This window comes from Desmodus rotundus, chromosome 3, assembly GCF_022682495.2.
Source record: "Desmodus rotundus isolate HL8 chromosome 3, HLdesRot8A.1, whole genome shotgun sequence".
In the NCBI taxonomy this organism is placed as follows: Eukaryota; Metazoa; Chordata; class Mammalia; order Chiroptera; family Phyllostomidae; genus Desmodus; species Desmodus rotundus.
In genome coordinates this window covers 102,205,668-102,224,015 of record NC_071389.1, presented here as the reverse complement: position 1 = coordinate 102,224,015, position 18,348 = coordinate 102,205,668, and the positions used below count along the sequence as shown (strand labels likewise).

At 44.3% G+C, this 18,348-nt stretch overlaps 1 protein-coding gene across 4 annotated transcripts in view; it reads right to left on the bottom strand.

Annotated features, from left to right (window-relative positions):
• Positions 1-1,124: 1,124 nt before the first annotated feature.
• The window catches only part of CRYL1 (crystallin lambda 1), a 147,353-nt gene continuing 130,129 nt past the window's right edge, over positions 1,125-18,348 (bottom strand). For all 4 annotated transcript variants that reach the window (XM_045188098.3, XM_045188096.3, XM_045188099.3 and 1 more), the window contains 3 exons: positions 8,940-9,045; positions 3,201-3,307; positions 1,125-1,689 (listed from right to left, as the gene is read on the bottom strand). In XM_045188098.3, the coding sequence (XP_045044033.2) occupies positions 1,576-1,689; positions 3,201-3,307; positions 8,940-9,045 (327 nt within the window). In that variant the 3' untranslated portion in view covers positions 1,125-1,575. The remainder of the gene's footprint in view (positions 1,690-3,200; positions 3,308-8,939; positions 9,046-18,348) is intronic.

Here is an 18,348-nt window from a genome sequence, read left to right as displayed (position 1 = left end):
GAGATGCCTGGTGCATCACAGCTGCTCAGTGGATGTTGTTTCATAAAGGAATTGGGGGGGGGGGCTGAAAAAGGGGAAGGGATTAAGAAGTACAAGTTGCCAGTTATAGAAACAGTCACAGAGATGTAAAGTACAGCACAGGGAATAGTTGATAATATTGCAGTAAGTATGTATGGTGTCAGGTGGGTACGAGATTTATGAGGGGATCACTTCATAAGTTATATAAATGTCTAACCACTATGATGAACACCTGAAACTAATAATATTGTATGTCAACAGTAACTGAAAAAGAAATAACTTTTTAAACTAATAAAATAAAACTGAACAAATAAGTGCATGTGATGGGGGAGTGATGTGCACACTCAGCTGCAAATATACCTCTACATGGTTCCCAGCCGGGACACTGGTTCCAGTACCACCACAGCCTTGGCTCTGAGGAAGGCATCTCCTATTGGGTGAAGCTGGGAAGGTGCTCACTCAAAATAGAAAGGCTGGAACATCTTTTGGGCTGGGAGCTGTCAGGGGCATCTAGTGACCAAAGTTATTGTGATGTGCTGGTCCTATGGGGTGGGGAGTCTTTTGTGCTATTTCCCAGAGTATTTGGAGAGCTAGTGCTAGGAACACACTTCCATGTCAAAGAAGATGACGGGGTGTTGGGTGAAGTTAAACAGGTATCTTGCCCTGGCCGCGTGGCTTGGTTGGAGCATCATCCCAGACACCAAAAGGTTGCAGGTTTGATCCCAGGTCGGGGCACGTACAGGAGGCAACCAATTGATGTTTCTCTCTCTCTCTCTCTCAAATCAATAAAAACATATCCTTGAGTGAAGATTTTAAAATAAAAGGTATCTTTACTCAGAACTTGGAGCCCCTAAATTCCAATAGATATGAGTGCCCAAGGACAGGTGAGTCATGGAGTTTCCCAAACACAGCTGACTCCAGAGTCACAGGGCACTGTGGAACATGCTGTGGGGAACACTGGCCCAAATGGGAGGATTTTTACTGAATGAAAAGCAAAGGACCCAGAATGAGTATTTGCTTCTGAGTCATTCATTAGGTCACTCTAACACACATCAATCATCAGGAGCAAAACTATCTTTCCATAAAGATCAGAAGAAAAAGGACGCCTATATGGAATCAAAAACTTTTATTCAGTATAAGCATTGGCAAAATGAAGGTAGGTAGTTGCCTCAAAAATGCAGGGCCACAGAGTACTCAAAAAAAGATTAGAAATAATTATAAAAATATTTTGTTACAGATTAAAATGATTTGAAACAACAATCATTAGCTGTAAAATGTAGGATACATAATCACACTTAAAAATAAAAAGTGATAATCTTAAGATGATTTGCTTGCCCAGGTGGCAGGAAGTCAACAGCCCTGAGAACTCAAATGCTGCTTTGACACCCACACCTAGGGCACAATCGGAAGTGACTAGACTAGTGCTAACCAGAGACCATGAGGACCTGCATGTTAAGGTACCTCTGTGGTTGCCACTGTTTCGAGCAATATGATTAAGTCCTTATAATTCCATCAATTAGGACTTCCACTGAGTGGAGTGACAGCATTATAAACACTTCACTGGAACGGCATCTGACTCTTCAGTTTGGCAAGTCTCACGAGGCACTGCTCCCTCCACTGCCTCCTGGCAGACAAATGCTCAGGGTCAGCTGGGACTTTCACACACATGGCCTGGGTTCAGGGAAAAGAAAAGACAACAAGAAAAAATAAACAAATGGGACTGTATCAAACTAAAAAATTTCAGACAGCAAAGAAAACCATCAACAAAACACAAAGACAACCTACCAAATGGAGAATATAGTCACCAGTGATACATCTGATAGGAGGTTAATATCCAAAATTTATAAAGAACTCATACAATTTAACACCAAAACCCCCCAAACAATCCAATTAAAAAAAGGGCAGAGGACCTGAATAGACACTTCTCTAAACAGGACATGTTGATGGCCCACAGATGTATGAAAAATCACTGATCATCAGAGAAATGAAAATTAAAATGACAATGAAATACCATCTCACCCTATCGGAATGACTATCATCAATAAACCAACAAACAAGTGTTGGTGAGGATGTGGAGAAAGGGGAGCCCCTGTGCACTGTCGGTGGGATTGCAAATTGGTGCAGCCACTGTGGAAAGCAGTGTGAGGTTTCTCAAAAAATTAAAAATGGAACTACCATATGACCCAGCATTTCCATTTTGGGGTATTTATCTGGAAAAATTCAAAACATAAATTCAAAAAGATATCCTTATTTTCACTGCAGTCTTATTTACAATAAAAGCAATCCAAGTGTCCATCAATAGACAAATGGATAAAGAAGAGATGGTACATATATACAATACTACTCAGCCATAAAAAAAGAGTGAAACCTTAGCATTTGTGACAATATGGATGGATCTAGAGGGTATTATGCTATGAAATAAGTCAAACAGAGAAAGATAAATACCATATGATTTCATTTACGTGTGGGATCTGAAAAACAAAATAAACAAAATAGAAAAAAACTCATAGATAGACTAAAATTGATGGTTGCCAGATAGGAGAAGGATTTAAGGGGATGGGTGAGAAAGATTAAGGGATAAGAAGTAAAAATTGGCAGTTACAGAATAGTCATGGGGATGTAAAGCACAGCACGGGGGATACAGTCAATGATAGCGGAAAACTACATATGGTGTTGGGTGAGCACTAGACTTGTCAAGGGGAACACTGTGTAAACTATATAATTGTCTAACCACTATGCTGTACACCTGAAAATAATATAAAATAATACTGAATATAAACTGCAGTTAATGTTGAATATAAACTGCAAGTAAAAACTTCTAAAAATAAAAAAGAACAAAGAGGCATGAAGAGGAGGTAATTTAGCAGAAGCACAACTGTTGGTCCTACTTGTGCAAACTGAGTTTGCTTTCAAAGACAAAAGGGGAGGAGTAAACCCTCAGTGAATAAGAGCTTTCTGAATCCAGAGACTCCAGCTCCTTAGAGACCAGTCACGGTGAACTCCTAGTTCACTGGTCACACTGCTCTTAAGGTCTCTGAGGACCATGGCAGAACTGTGGACAGCAAAGTTAGGGATAAGGGGCCCTCAAAACCAAAGGCAAAGATTCTAGATGCACATAAAATGTCCCTACGACACAGAGCTTCCACTCAGCCCACATGACTTTCTGTAGTCAGACCATGTACCTGATGAACCTTTTCAACTGTGGCCCCAGAAAACTCTGGAATGGGTCCGAAAGTCTTGAGGACACGTTTCATGCTTTCGCCGTATCTGTCACAGTAGCTTAACATACCTGAAACCATATGAACACAATAATCCACAAAATTAGCCAGAACATTAGAGAACTCCCAACTAAGACATTCTTTTCTTCCTGTGAGTGAAGAAAAGGAGATGGGCAGTGGACAGGATTAGCCGGCGCTGGGGACTGAGGGCCCTCACCATGAGTCAGTCACTCGTCAAGTTTTGTCTCAGATCTCAGAATCCTGAAAGCGAGGGGCCCTTGGGGGCTGCTGTTCTACCTTCCTCAGTGTACCCCACAGAACTCCACTCAGCCTAGTTCCTGCATTATCCCACTAAGTTCTATGTTCACCAAGAATGATACCTTTCACAATACATCTACAAGGTTACTTGTATAAATGGTTTGAATGTATTTTCTAAGAACCACAAATATCACAGTTCACAAATCTTTTCCCATTTTACTCTGTTCCTTTGACTTCTAGTTAGTACTTGATTGGGTGCCTAACAGGCAGCAAAAACTTTTAAAAATATATTATTTATTTATTTATTTTTAGAGAGGGGGGAAGGGAGAGAGAAAGTGAGGGAGAGAAACATCAGTGTGAGATATTGATTGGTTGCCTCTCACACCCCCCCAACCGGGGACCTGGCCTACAACCCAGGCATGTGCCCTGACTGGGAATTGAACTGGCAACCCTTCAGTTCCCAGGCTGGCACTCAGCCCACTGAGCCACACCAGCCAGGGCAGTGGCATATTCTTTAATGTAGGCTCGGAGTGTGGCCAGTGGAAGACAGCCCTGTCACTCAAGCCCAGGCTGCCTCTGAGCCCAGTCTGCAAGGCTCTCCAACTGCTTCTGCAGCTTCCTGGCCCTGGGGGACCCAACCATATTCTCAAATGCTGAGATACAGTCCTAGGATTTTGATGGAGAAACCCATGAAGAAGATGCCCACTCACACAGGACAGAGGAAGAAGCACAGTAACTTAGAAGCAGCTGTGGGCTGTGTGTGGCTGAAGCTGAGCCCTTCAGTTAGAGTAACACAGAGACGAAAGGAGTCTAGTGGTCTCACCTCCCAGCACATGGGGCAGGCCTGCTGGGACAGTCTGCTCTTGGTGTTGCTCCCCTCCCTGCCTGGGAGGCAGCAGGGCTGGGCTAGTGCAGGCATGTGCGGGAGACGAGTCCCATCAGAAGCCGGCCCTGGGTGCACACAGAAGCCACTCACTATGCCACCCTTGGCCTAGTTCCAACATCTTTCACAACCAGAAAGGTTGGTCAGTCAGGCTAAAAGGTAACACAGGAACAAATGAACAGCAGAATTTGCAAAGATCCCCGAGCCTGGCTCTCATCCACCCCAGCAAAACTGTTTTAAATTAATGTTAAATAAAAACCATCACCACAAGATATTCTTAAAAAAAAAAAAAAGACAAACTTCTTTGGGGTTTAGTTTTGGTGAACCCACACTGTTGTGAAAGGCTGAATTCACTGAATTTCAGTTTTATTTTCCTTCTCTTTTAGTGTGCTAAGATTGTATCAAACTTGTTCTTAGAAGAGAAATTGTTTTGAAGGGTAAAAAATTCAAATATACCAACTTTTATGACATTAGCACCTATCATTAAGTGGTGAATACTCTCGTTTTAAAATAAGGGGTTTCATTTCATTTAACACAAATATAACCCGACAAGTCAGGATTCCAGAAGACTTTCTAAAGGTTCCAGCCCTGGCCAGCTATCTTAGAGGGCTCATGAGCATTTCCAGAACACAGAAAACAACCTTTACATTTATTTCCTTTGGAAATTAAACATTGTTTTCACTTCATCTACGTGTGTGTTTATCCAAACTAAAGGTGGTAAAATCTAGACACAAATACAGTTATTTCTTTTGCGGGGCAGAGATCACAAGACTCAAATAAGTTATAAAGGTATTAAACGAGAAGAAAACGGGAGGATTGGCTGGAGCTGCGTATGCGCCTGTTTGCAGGGAGACAGAGGCCTGCTGGGACCCTCCCGGAGCCACTTCTGTCTCCTTGTCCTCGCTGAGCAGCAAGAAGCCATGGGTGCAATTCAAGGGTTGTTTTTCACCTCGGGATCACTTCACATTTTCTGAACAAGTGTTCACCTTTCAGTGTCCCTGCAAAGTCATCCGAATCACCCAGGGGCTTTTGATAACTCTTTTCCCCTGCCTTTTATAAAATTTGTGGCTTTAAAAAGGTACTTATTTCTTTAAGATAGAATAAAACACAGTAAAACTCTTTATAATTCATAATTTCCCCCCAACTTCTCCAGGAAGCCAATGAAAACTTCAGTCTTACAAATACAAAAACCCTTTCCACAGATACACTCAGGCTCATGGGTGGGGGCCAGTCTCGCTGAGCTTGTGGTGACGGCAAGAGGCCACACAGCCAGCGTGGGGGTGGAGAACCCGACATCACAGGACGGCTCTCCCACTAGTTTAAAAGTACAAGTTCATGGTGACTTAGTGTCACAATTATGTCCAATGTCCCAGCAAATTCATTACCATGCTAGTATTTGCAATATCTCCCCTTCCATTAGAGCAGTATTAAGAGGAAGATCGAGTGGGAATGTTCTCAAATAGCAATTTCAGTGGAAATGAAAAGAAAAAGCCACTTCACCTTTTATCCCACAGCCTGTCCCTCCTCTGTATTACTGTGGAGTGAGCCTCCCCTATGTTTTCCTTTTCATGCTTTCATGCCCTCTAGTCTGTTCAACCATGTACAGTACTTCCAACAACTCTCAGGGAGTTTAGCTTTTTAGAAGACTTAACCTAATTTCTCAAGAGATGCTTATATGATCCACTCATTTGCTGATGGGCACTTAGGTTGCTTCCAGTACTTGGCTACTGTAAATTGTGCTGCTATGAACATTGGGGTGCACAGTTCTTTAAGAAAAGAGAGAGAGAGAGAGAGATGCTTATATGGAGTAAGGAAAAACGGGAGAAAGAACTGATTATCCCAAGATTGCATTTAGCTTCTCGTGCTGCTTTCTGACTTGTTATTCTTTGGCTGTGGGCCCTGAAGGTGAGACAGTGCCTTGAGCCTTCAGCATAACCCAAGGTGATGGAGTTGTGGAGAGCTGTCCCATCCGTCTGCATTGACAGAGCAGGCACCTGTCTGTGTGGCCAACGTCACGTGGAGGCAGCAGCTGGGAGATGACCTGGGTGTTGTTTCGTGGAGAGCCCTAGTTGCTACCCACACCAGAGGAGTCTGGTTTTCACACAGCTTACAAACCCACACATGTGAATTCACCTGCCTGCAAGAGACAGAACTTATTAGGAAAGATCAAAAAGGCCCAAAGTTCAGAGACATTACCTAATGTGGGTGTTACTTTTAAAAAGTAGCCAAAAGGCAAAGGAGGCATGCTGGCCTCCTGTTTCTTAGTTGCTATTTTATTAGATTAAAAACAAATCATTAAATATTTTTGCCCCTCTTAGATAAACTGTAGCTTTTAAGACTAATAACTAGCCTTAACTTGAGATGCTGGCTCTATGAAAATAACTTCAGAAAAAAGAAAACTCTCCCGACTCCAATCTTGATATATCCCGGGTGACAGCGTCAGGAATCATAACCATTTCCAATGGTCCTGAGCCTGATCTTATAACTGTTTAACTCTGTTCCTTGGAATGCTCTGAAGTTGAAAACTACATCCGTCTACCATTATCATATTAAGTCAATTAGGTTTTCTTATCAAATCTCCTTTGTGTGAAAAATTGTTATGGGCCACAATGTTTGATTCCTGAGTTTCTGGTTTCATCGGCTTCGGTTTCTACTTGTTTGAGAGTCAAAGCAATTCTCAGGTCTCTCCCTATCTGTTTCTTCTGATACCTGAATTATCTTATTTTTCTCAAGAAAAAAAAACATGGTGATTTTCCAGCAATGTCCTCACATATCTCAAATGCTTCAATACATTCATCACTTTTAAGGTTCTGTTTGAAAAAACATTTAAGAATTATCCAAGACTTTATTTTAATGATCTTTCAAAACTCTGGTTTCACTTCTGCCCTGGCTGGTGTGGCTCCGTGGATTAAGCACTGGCCAGTGAACTGAGCGGTCACTGGTTTGATTCCCAGTCAGGGCACATGCCTGGGTTGCAGGCCGGGCCCCTGGTTGGGGGTGTGCAAGCGGCAACCGATTGATGTTTCTCTCCCTCTCTTTCTCCCTCCCTTCTTCTCTCTCTGAAAATAGATAAAGAAAATCTTTTTTAAAAAGGACAAATTCTGGTTTCACTTTCATGAAGCCTGTGTCTTTACATTATCCTCCTACATTCAACTGTTATCCTACCACAAAAGTAACATGCAGCACCAGGTGAGAGTCCCCTCTCCCTTTAGCTGGGTGTTAAGGAAGAATCAAGTCACCTACTGAAACACATTTGCATGACACATGACTAACCCACTTCAGGCCCGCTAGAATACAGCTGGTAAAACTGCCTGGAATTATCCATTGGAAATTGTATTTCATTAATTACTGTGGTGAAAATTGATTGAAGTATTACCAAAACCTTGTGAAACGATAAAAGCTAAGACAGACTCCCAGAGGTCATCTACTCCAACTTCTGACCTCATTGTGAGATTTCTATTGACATCCAAACATCCCACTCATAGCGTGACCTGTCCTTCCAATCAGTTCCACTTACTAGAAAGTTCTCCCTGCCACACGTCCTGACCCCAAACCCGTCTGCCTGCCATTCCCAGTCTTTCACTCTGGTTCAACCCCCACAAAAGTCATGAACAGACAGACACGCACACACACACACTATTCTGGTCGCTTCTGGATCAGCTTCAGTTTCTCAGTATTTTTGTTCAATGTAGACCATGCTGAATACAATATTCCTTTTCTCTTTCTGCATATGTCTTACAACTTAACAATTTAATTACGAAAAACAACATACAATAATTATAGAAATTTATGACAACACAGAAAAGTAAAAAGGTAATAAAAGTTGCTTAGAATTTCAACACCAAGAGATAACCATGATAATACTATTTGAGACATTCCCCTAGATTTTTATCCAGGGCTTTTTTGATGCATTGTTTAACTTTGGTGTAGGTTTTATTGCTTGTTTTTCAAATGATCTCTTCTTTCTAAATGGCTTAAAATCTGGTGGACAGTTTCATTCTTGCAAGCTTCTCACCTGTCTCAAGTGACTCTACTTTAAGAGTCACCAGATCATGAGCTCATACCTACCTCCTGCTTGCCCTTTGAAGTGGCTTCCAGGGTAACCAATGGCCCAACCTGGCCACTGACCGAGGGCACCAGAAAGAAGCCTACAGCTCAGCCAGTCACACTTGCAAACTGCCCATATTTAGGCAGAAGATAAGTCCGGCAGAGGTTCAAGTGGTTACTTCCCTACTTCTTTTGCCTCTAAATAATTTCATTATCTTTCTCAGGAAAATACCACTTTATCTTCTCTCAGGCTGGATGATAGGCAGCAAAGTCTCCACAACATTGCCCACCTCTCCTTCTGGTCCTTCCCTGAGTGCTGTCGCACATGGGGCCCAGTACACAGCCATCATCCTGCCTCGATCGTGAATGACCAAGGCTGGCCACCGCCCCCTGTGGCCATCTCATGTGAAGTGCATGATACTGTTTCTATTCAGTTGTAAGAAAAGACAACCTTTGATTGTTTATGAAACGCAGAAAAACTCTACACTGCACAAAATTCCCATCCGAGTCCCTACCTTCTGCATTGACATGCATGGTTTCCAGGGGTCCCATGAACGCATAGCGCAGGCCCAGGCCGTGAGACATGACGAGGTCCAGGTCACTCGGAGACACTATTCCTTCCTAAATGGTGGAGAAGGAGCAGCATATGGATGAGTCCTCTGGAAAGACAATCTTCTTATGGTCACTTCCATCGTAACTGGGGCAAGATCCTAAAATACTTTCCAGGCACTATAATAGTGCTTTCATCAAATTTTGCATGACAAAACTATAATATGTGAATGAATCCTGAAAAGAGACTATTTTGTGAAATGTCAAATACCAATTCACTTTTTCCATAGCTGTAATCAACCTCCTCCTATACTGTGCCCAGTTCCACTGTCTTCCCTTCTCCACCCACAACCCACATCTCACTTGCGACTCTGGCAAAGGGGGACAGAATGGAGGGAAAGAGAAAAAATAAATGGGGCACTAGAGAAAAAGAGCAAGAAGGCTTTTCTATCCATCTTCTAAGATCTGGAGATGTAAGACTGGAGCCATCAAGAGAACTGCAAAGTTGCTCTCCAGGCTGTGCTGCCTGCAAGCCCGGCCTTGTTTAGCTTTTAATGAGTTTGTAAAGAATGATATTCTTTGATGAAATGCAGCTTAGAACTGATGTTTGTTTGCAAAGATGAAGCCCTAGAATCTTCTGCAAATGCGAAGTGCAAAGCAAGAGGCACAGTTGTTAGGCTTTTAGGCTGTATGTCAAATTGGCCACTGGTGTGAATTGGTCTGCTCCTCACATCTTTCTGGAAGGAGCAGCGATGCATTAGACATATTTGCATCACTGGGCCCTTCACTGACAGCTCAGTCTCCTCTGAGGGTTATTTTCACCTTTGCCTTTCAGCTGTAGGAAGACAGACATGGGGGACACTGCTGTTTTCCCAAGTTGTTGCTGGTCAGACAGGTGTAATGACTGTGAGCTCTCCAGCTCCTACCTCCTGGGTGGTCTCTTACACACAGAGTGCTGTGGGTGCAGACACAGCTGCTGCCTAGCAGCCAGGCCCAACTGCTTCTACAAGAGACCATGCGCTGTGCTGCCATTCTGACATCTCTTCCATTGGCAACCTGGGTGGCCCTGTTCCCAGGGGGAGAGGATGAAGAGCTCAGCTGTAGAAGTCTCAGTTCTGCCCCTACCCCAGGGCACACCCACACACTGCCCATCCAGCTCCCTAGAACAGGCTAGGACACATGGCCTACACTACATGGCCTGTTATTCTGGGTTACAGAGCAAATGCTCCACCTTTCCCTGAAGGGCTTCCTTGTTGGAGACAGCGTCTGGGATGGGGGCGAGATGTTCATCATAGGTTTATCATGGTCTTGAGGCCCTCCAGACAGCCCTGAGGGGTCTGGGCCAGGCCCTTTATGCTCAGGAACTGCTGTCACTCCTTCCCTGGGCCAGGTGACTTCTCAAGTCCCAGACTTCAAAGTCACCCAAGAGGCAGAAAGGGGATTTGTACCCCTGACCTCCAAACTCTATGGCCTGCAGCCCAGCAGCTGAGGGAGGAACACCAGCCATCTCAGATCTATGCAGGCATCTGGACCTCCCAAGAGGCAAGGGCGAGAAGCAGAGGGGCAGCTGGACTGAAGAACCAAGGAGACAGAACCACCTGAAAGGGGCAAGTGTGGTTTAGGTGTGAGGGAAACTTTGTTTGAGGGAACCATTCTCCATCTAATTTTATGTGTGAGATAAAGATGTGCACAACCATGAACACGTGGCTCAGAGAATGAACACATGGCTTCTAATCACCACCATGTCCACCTTCCTGATCATATCATTCCCAAAGACAAACATCTGACTTTTGTAATAACCATTTCTTTTAAGATTTGCCACCTATGTTTACATTCCTAAACAATAGGGTGTGCTTTTTACCTACTTTCATCTTCTTCAAAATAGAATCACACTGCATTCATTTGTGACTTGCTTCTTTCATGCAAACTCATGCTTTCAGGCTCTGCCCCTGTGCACAGCTCTAGCCTATCAGTCCTCACTGGTGCCTGAACGCCAGAGCTGAATCACCTGTCCTGCTGTGCATGTACCTCTGAGATTTTTCTAGCTTGCGAGTGCTGTAAACAGGGTTGCTGAGAGGGGTTCGTGTCCAAGCATAACTGCTGTTGCCCAGTGCTCATATCACTGGCACTGTGGGACAATGCCGAGCTGCTTCCTGAAGCAGCTGCACACATGTCCTGCCTCCTCCAGCAGTGCACCGGTGGTCCCATCACTCCACATCCCTGTCAGCACTTGGTGGCCTCAGGCTTGCAAACTTTTGCCAATCTGGTTGGCTACTGTGGTACCTTACTAGGTTTCCTTTTAGTTCTCGATCATCCAACCATGAGTTTATCTGGACTGCTCATGGCGGCAAATTAATTTATTGTGCCCTGGCTGGTGTGGCTCAGTGGATTGAGTGCCAGCCTGCAAACCAAAGGATCGCCAGTATGATTCCCAGTCAGGGCACATGCTGGGGTTGCGGGACAGGTCAGGTCCCCAGTAGGGGGTGCACAAGAGGCAACCACACATTCATGTTTCTCTCCCTCTCTCCTTCCCTTCCCCTTTCTAAAATAAATAAATAAAATCTTTAAAAAATAATGTATTGTTTATTTGAATGCTGACAAGTTTCACCTCCCTTCACTTCTGATAGCAAAGCTGTAAGGAGGGAGGGGCAACAAAGGGAGGAAATAATACACAGAAGCTCACAGTGATGCTCTAAAGCCCTGGGGGCAGGAGAGGTGGCTCTGGCTCCCTCTCCAGACTTCCCACAGGCATCTGCGGTGGCACCTGGCCCTCATGGGCTCCAGAATGCTGGGAAAGGCATCCAGGTGGGGGCCCTGAAGACTCTCCCTTATCCCTGGGCTTCCAGACCTACATTCTGCAGCCTGAAGTCAACAATGGCATTCAAACTGTGAGGGACATACATAGGAAAGCTGTCTCACACTTGCAGTGCTGTTTGCCTTGGCTCTTTTATAACGGTGCTTAGTGTTTTTAGGGTTGACTTCAAAAGGATTTCAAAATACCCAGAAAGGGAGCCACCCAAGGGTGGTTAGTTTTTGATTTGTGAATATCATGTGAGCTAACAGTGGCCCCAACCACAGAAAGCCTTAGAGGGACTCTCCACACTACGTCATCACGCAGGGGAGGAGCCTCGCCTCCTCCCGATTCCCAAATGTTTCCCGCTCCCTCCCAGCTTGTCTGTGGAAGGGCTCTCTACTTTTATCAGTTACTATTCACTAGCTGAACAAATTAGAAAATGGAGAACATTTTACTATCTTCTCTTCCTAATTCATTGTTTCTGCTGCATTTGCATTATTGAAGTAGATTTCTCTAAGCTTGAGTTTTCACCCAGAAACTAAATCCAGAGAAAAGAAACAGAAGTGATTCAGCTGAGATGCTCACTGAGGCGGTTTACCCTCACTGCACTCCACACTGAATGAAAGGGTCATGGGTGGAAGGTTTTGAAGTTCAAGTTGCTTAATTTTGCTGTTGAGCTTCATTCATCTGAGTGGGGCCAGAGTTTTCCATCCCCAAATATACCTTTTGGAATACTGATTATTTTAAACTGATTATTTTTAAGAAACAAAAGATTCAGAAAGAAACTTTGATCCTCCCCACCTTTAACTTCCAAAAGAAATTCAGATAGGAAAACCTGCTTCAGGAAGAGACCCTTAGCATTGTAACTTTAGTATATGAGAAGTCAGTGGCAGACAGGGAGGATCCAAGCAAAAGCCTGTTTCTTGGACTTCTCTCCTTGTCCCACGGTTTCTGGGCGGCTCAGAAAGAATTTGTTGGCCACATGTTTGCTCCTTTTCATCTAACCTGTGAATTGCCTCCTTCCCCTGTGAAGTCCCAGGCCCCTGCTTCCCTCTCCTTGGTCCAGAACAGCACACGAGCCGCACTGCCCCATGTGTCCTCAGGCCCCACGTTCTTATGGACCCACGTACGCACGCCCACAATAAATCTGGTCATTTTCCCATGTTAATCTGAGTATTACTAGGACAGCTGGAAGACCTTAGAAAGCCGGGAGGAAAATTACTTTTCCATTCCCACACCACCCAGAGACTTAACGACATCTGAGGCCTAAGTGTTAATACTATCAGGATTAATTACAATAAATAATCACAATGGTACAAAAGGCAGAAACAAGTGCTTGAGTTGAGTCCATGGATCTGATCAATGATTCCTCGGAAGTAATACTTCACACTGTTTGAAGGTTAAAACCCTGCCCCACTCCAGTGTATCGGTGGTTCAACCAACATTTGTCAGTATAGCTATCAGTAGTTCCTCCATTCCATGGTAAAATTCCCAAGTCATAAGTACAAAGAAAAGCCCCATGTGGTTCAAAGATTCCTAAAACTCATACAGAGTGACTAACGCTAATGTCACTGTTAATTCAAAACCTGGCTGCAACACGTCTTAAAAAATCATCATGCGAGGAGAGCCCAGCCCAAGTGGTAAGGAATCCCCTTTACTGAAAAAATTCTAGCTTCTACTTCCTTTAGTTAAAATCTAACTTACCACAGTCAACACAAACTCATGACCAAGACACACACGTTGTACCTGGCATGCTTGCGGGGGGAGGGGAAACAGCACAAAACTACCGCCCATGAGTAAGGAGCAAATTCAAGACGATTAATAAAGTACTCAATTACTGTGATACAAACTTTAAGCTTAATTCAAGGTCTGGGGGTGTATCAGTCAGGGTCCTACCAGAGACAAACAATAGGTTATATATATGGAAAAAGATTTATTCCAAGGAATTGGCTTTTGCAATTGCAGGCACTGGCAAGTCTAAAATCTGGGGCAGGTGCTGTTGGTGGAAACCTCAGTTCTCTTGAGGCCTTTCAACTGATGGGGTGAAGCTTGCCCAGGTCACTGTGAATAATGTCTTTTAATAAAGTAAACAAATTATAGAAGCTCTCTAGCCTAGCCAAGTTGATTGTCACAAGGAACAGAAGTTCAAACACGGTCCTCACCTTCAGGTATCTTGGATCTAGCACTTGGTTTGTGGGGTGGGAGAGGAGGAGAGAAGACACATTTAATGACTACCAATAGGCACAACGTTGATGGGTGCAGTGGTTCTTGATCTTCCAGATAGACACAGAGAAAAGAAGAGGCGGGGGAGTCTTGCAGAGTTTAAGGGTGCAGTATTTGATGAATGAATCTCTTGTATTTCCTCTATTGATTACAAACTACACAGAATTATTTTTCCTTCTCTCTAATCATCACATTCTCATGTTAAATTTTCTTATTCAATTCCTATATTTTTTGCACGCCCCCATTTTCACTTATTGTTCTCATGTATCTTCATGACATCTTTCCTTGTCCAGTTATTTTTTTAACTAACCTTCAGCTTTTGATCTATTTTGTTTCACTCTACTTTTCACTGCACTTCCACCAGGAACAGACTTGCACCCCAGGAACATGGACTAGGTCATGTACAAGTCCTCCTATTCCTCCCACCCAGAGCTGCTGGGCGTCAATCCATTGTCTCAACTGAGAAATGGGAGCCAGGAAAAGCTGTATCTCAGGTAAATGCTGGATAATGAAATGTTACACACAGAGGCATGAAGCAGGCAATGGACTTGTTCAGTGTCACTGCAGCCAGAGGCCAAGGAGAAAGGGGCTACAGACAACTGTACTTCAACAACAATAAAATAAATAATAATAAAAGAAAGGGACTACAGGAAGAGGGCTCAGCTCAGTCTCTAGTTAGAGCAAGGACGCAACAAACTTAAACTGGGTGAGCTCCTCATCTCTAAAGATATTTCAAAGATGGGCCGGATGAGAACAATCACTGGTGTAGAAATAACTCCAGTACGAGTGAGAGCTACTGCATACTTTTTTGGAAACACCCAGCCCTGGGGTCAGAGATTACACAGTTACAGATCTTGAAGTTAAATTAAGAATATCATTACGATTCATGGCTCTTCTCATGAGAAGCTAATAGAATGTGAGTCCACTCCCCCGATTTTCTTAGACTTACGAGATCTTTCTATGCTCCTCACCAGCACTAGTTCTCCTAAAGTCAATCCGAATCTGGCTGCAAGCAAGAGTGAAAAGACCCAATCAGACTCACCCACCCATACTACCTTCCAGGTGAGGCAAATACAAGACTTTAATAAGCAGTAAAGACAAGACGACTAAGTGCTGCCCACTGTTGCTCAAAGGCTGTGGTTAAGCTGGAGAGCCGGTCAGCCTCATGCCAATGCCTACAGGCTTTCTTGGATGTGGGGCACAAACATTCCTGTAGAACAACTCAGGCAAACTTTGCTAAGTCATAGAAGAGCTGATTGAACACCACATTTAACTGATGCAACAGGACACTGAGCCAGAGCTAGGAAACACCCACTGTGCAGAGACCAGGGAGGTACTCAGGGAAGGAGACAGAGTGCGAGATGGACCTGCTACCAGGCTGTGTGACACCAAGCCACACATTCCACTGATGGCCAGAGGCATGGGTTAAACCCTCTGCAGGCATTTTGGCTACACCTATCAAATCACAGAAGCACACTGCCAGGAGAAATTCCATGAGAAGACTCTACAAGGAGAGACTGTGCATGCAAAGGGGCTCATGAAGCATTATCAAGGCAGAAGACTTGAAGCTACCTTAAAACAAGGTTAGATTTGAAAAAGATCAACTGGAGAACCAAGATGGTGGCATAGGTAGACACACTGCGCCTCCTGGCACAACCAGAACTGACAGAAAAGTGAAGGGCAAGGAAGCCCGACACCAAGGAAATAAAAAATAAACATTCATCCAGACCGGTAAGAGGGGCGGAGACGGGCAGTCGGGGTGGAGAGGACTTACGTGGCCGTGGCGGAACCGAGATTGGTGGAGTGTGGGACGAAAGGGGCAGGCAGTCTGACCACTGGCAGACACTGCAGGCCCACATTAGCACAGATAAACCGAGAGGGCCAGACTCAGAGTGGCGGAGAACGGGGCAGGCAGAGCATCGGGTAGCACCCTGCGGCCCCACATTCGCGCACAGATAAACCGGACAAACGGCGGGAGCAAAGCAGACAGAGCAACCCAGGGCTCCAGCTCAGGGAAATAAAGCCTCAAACCTCTGATTGAAAACGCCCATGGGGGTTGGGGCGGCAGCAGGAGAGACTCCCAGCCTCACAGGAGAGGTCGTTGGAGAGACCGACAGGGGCCTAGAGCGTGCACAAGCCCACCCACTCGGGAACCAGCACCAGAGGGGCCCAGTTTGATTGTGGGTAGCGGAGTGAAAGACTGAAATCCTGTGGAGAGTGGAGCGGGCACCATTGCTCCCTCTTGGCCCCTCCGCCACAGTACAGGGTCACAGCACAGCGAGCAGCAGTTACCCCGCCCCGGGGAACACCTAAGGCTCCGCCCCTTAAAGTAACAGCTGCGCCAAGACAAAAAAAACAAAAAGGCCCAAATGACAGAACACTTCAAAGCTCCAGAAAAAATACAACTAAGCGAGGAAGAGATAGCCAACCTATCGGATGCACAGTTCAAAACACTGGTTAATAAGACGCTCACAGAATTGGTTGAATTTGTTCAAAAACCAGATGAAAAAATGAAGCCTATGCTAAGAGAAACAAAGGAAAATGTACAGGGAACCAGTAGTGATGGGAAGGAAACTGGGACTCAAATCGACAGTGTGGACCAGAAGGAAGAAAGAAACATCCAACCAGCAAAGAATGAAGAAACAAGAACTCGGAAAAATGAGGAGAGGCTTAGGAACCTCCAGGACATCTTGAAACGTTCCAACATCCGAATTATAGGGGTGCCAGAGGGAGAAGAGGAAGAACAAAAAATTGAAAACTTATTTGAACAAATAATGAAGGAGAACTTGCCTCATCTGGCAAAGGAAATAGACTTCCAGGAAGTCCAGGAAGTCCAGGAAGTCCCAAAGAAGCTGGACCCAAGGAGGAACACACCAAGGCACATCGTAATTACATTACCTAAGATTAAATAGAAGGAATCTTAGAAGCAGCAAGAAAAAAGGAGACAGTTACCTACAAAGGAGTTCCCATAAGGCTATCAGCTGATTTCTCCAAAGAGACCTTACAGGCAAGAAGGGGCTGGCAAGAAGTATTCCAAGTCATGAAAGGCAAGGACCTACATCCAAGATTACTGTATCCAGCAAAGCTATCCTTTAGAATGGAAGTGCAGATAAAGTGCTTCTCAGATACGGTCAAGTTAAAGAAGTTCATCATCACCAAGCCCTTATTATATGAAATGTTAAAGGGAGTTACCTAAGAAAAAGAAGATCAAAAATAGGAACAGTAAAAATGACAGCAAACTCACAGTTATTAACGACCACACCTAAAACAAAAACAAGAGCAAACTAGACAAACAACTAGAACAGGAACAGAACCATAGAGATGGAGATCACATGGAGGGTTGTCAGAGGGGGAGACGGGGGGAAAGGTACAGAGAATAAGTAGCATAGATGATAGGTGGAAAATAGACAGGGGGAGGGTAAGAATAGTGTAGGAAATGTAGAAACCAAAGAACTTATAAGTATGACCCATGGACATGAACTATAGGGGGGGAATGTGGGAGGGAGGGGGTGGGCAGGATGGAGTGGAGTGGCGGGGGGGGGAATGGGACAACTGTAATAGCATAATCAATAAATATATTTAAAAAAGGATCAACTGAGTGAAATATCATGAACCCATTCAAAAAAAAGAATACCTGACGAAAGTATTCTTAATAAAAATTAGACAGGAACACAAAAATAAAAGCCATTTGACTTAGGGGAAACACAGGCGGCATTTTTCTCTTTGAATATTCTTTAAAATAAATCTCTTACATAGAAACAAATCAAAAAAGGAAAGAGAAAAAGAGGAAAGACTTTGTTCTAATGCCAGGGATGTTCCAGAGCTCTTTAGGTCCCACGGGTCAACAGTTGGGTGTGTTTTTTTGTGCTGTGCTGTGCTTGTAACAATGCTTTCAGGGAGAAAAACAATATTATAGAGGCTGAAAGAATGGAAAAGTTCTTGAACTTAAAAACAAACACAGCAAAAGAATCTATCTTTTTGTGCAAATGTGAAGAAGTGTTCTACCGTTCAGCAAGGGCAAGGATCCCTTCATTGGCAGGCCTTCTGAGAATAAAATGTTTTTACAAAGACATGTGAACTGAAGAATACAAGCCCCACTCCAAAACTAGAGGCACAGCACATCCCCCTCTCTGTGTGCCCAGTTCCAGGTCCCAGGCCATGGAAGCAAAGAGGACCAGGCAACAAGGCTGCACTGCGTGAGCTGTCTCCTGCAGCTGCCCTGCTGGGCCTTTTCTCGAAAACCCCCCATCTTCCTCCGATCTTCGATTCCAGTGGCCCATTACCTCCTCCTGCCTGTTAACTTTCCAACTCACAGTGAAGGAGTTGAAATCCACTATTTATATTCAGTGATGAATTAT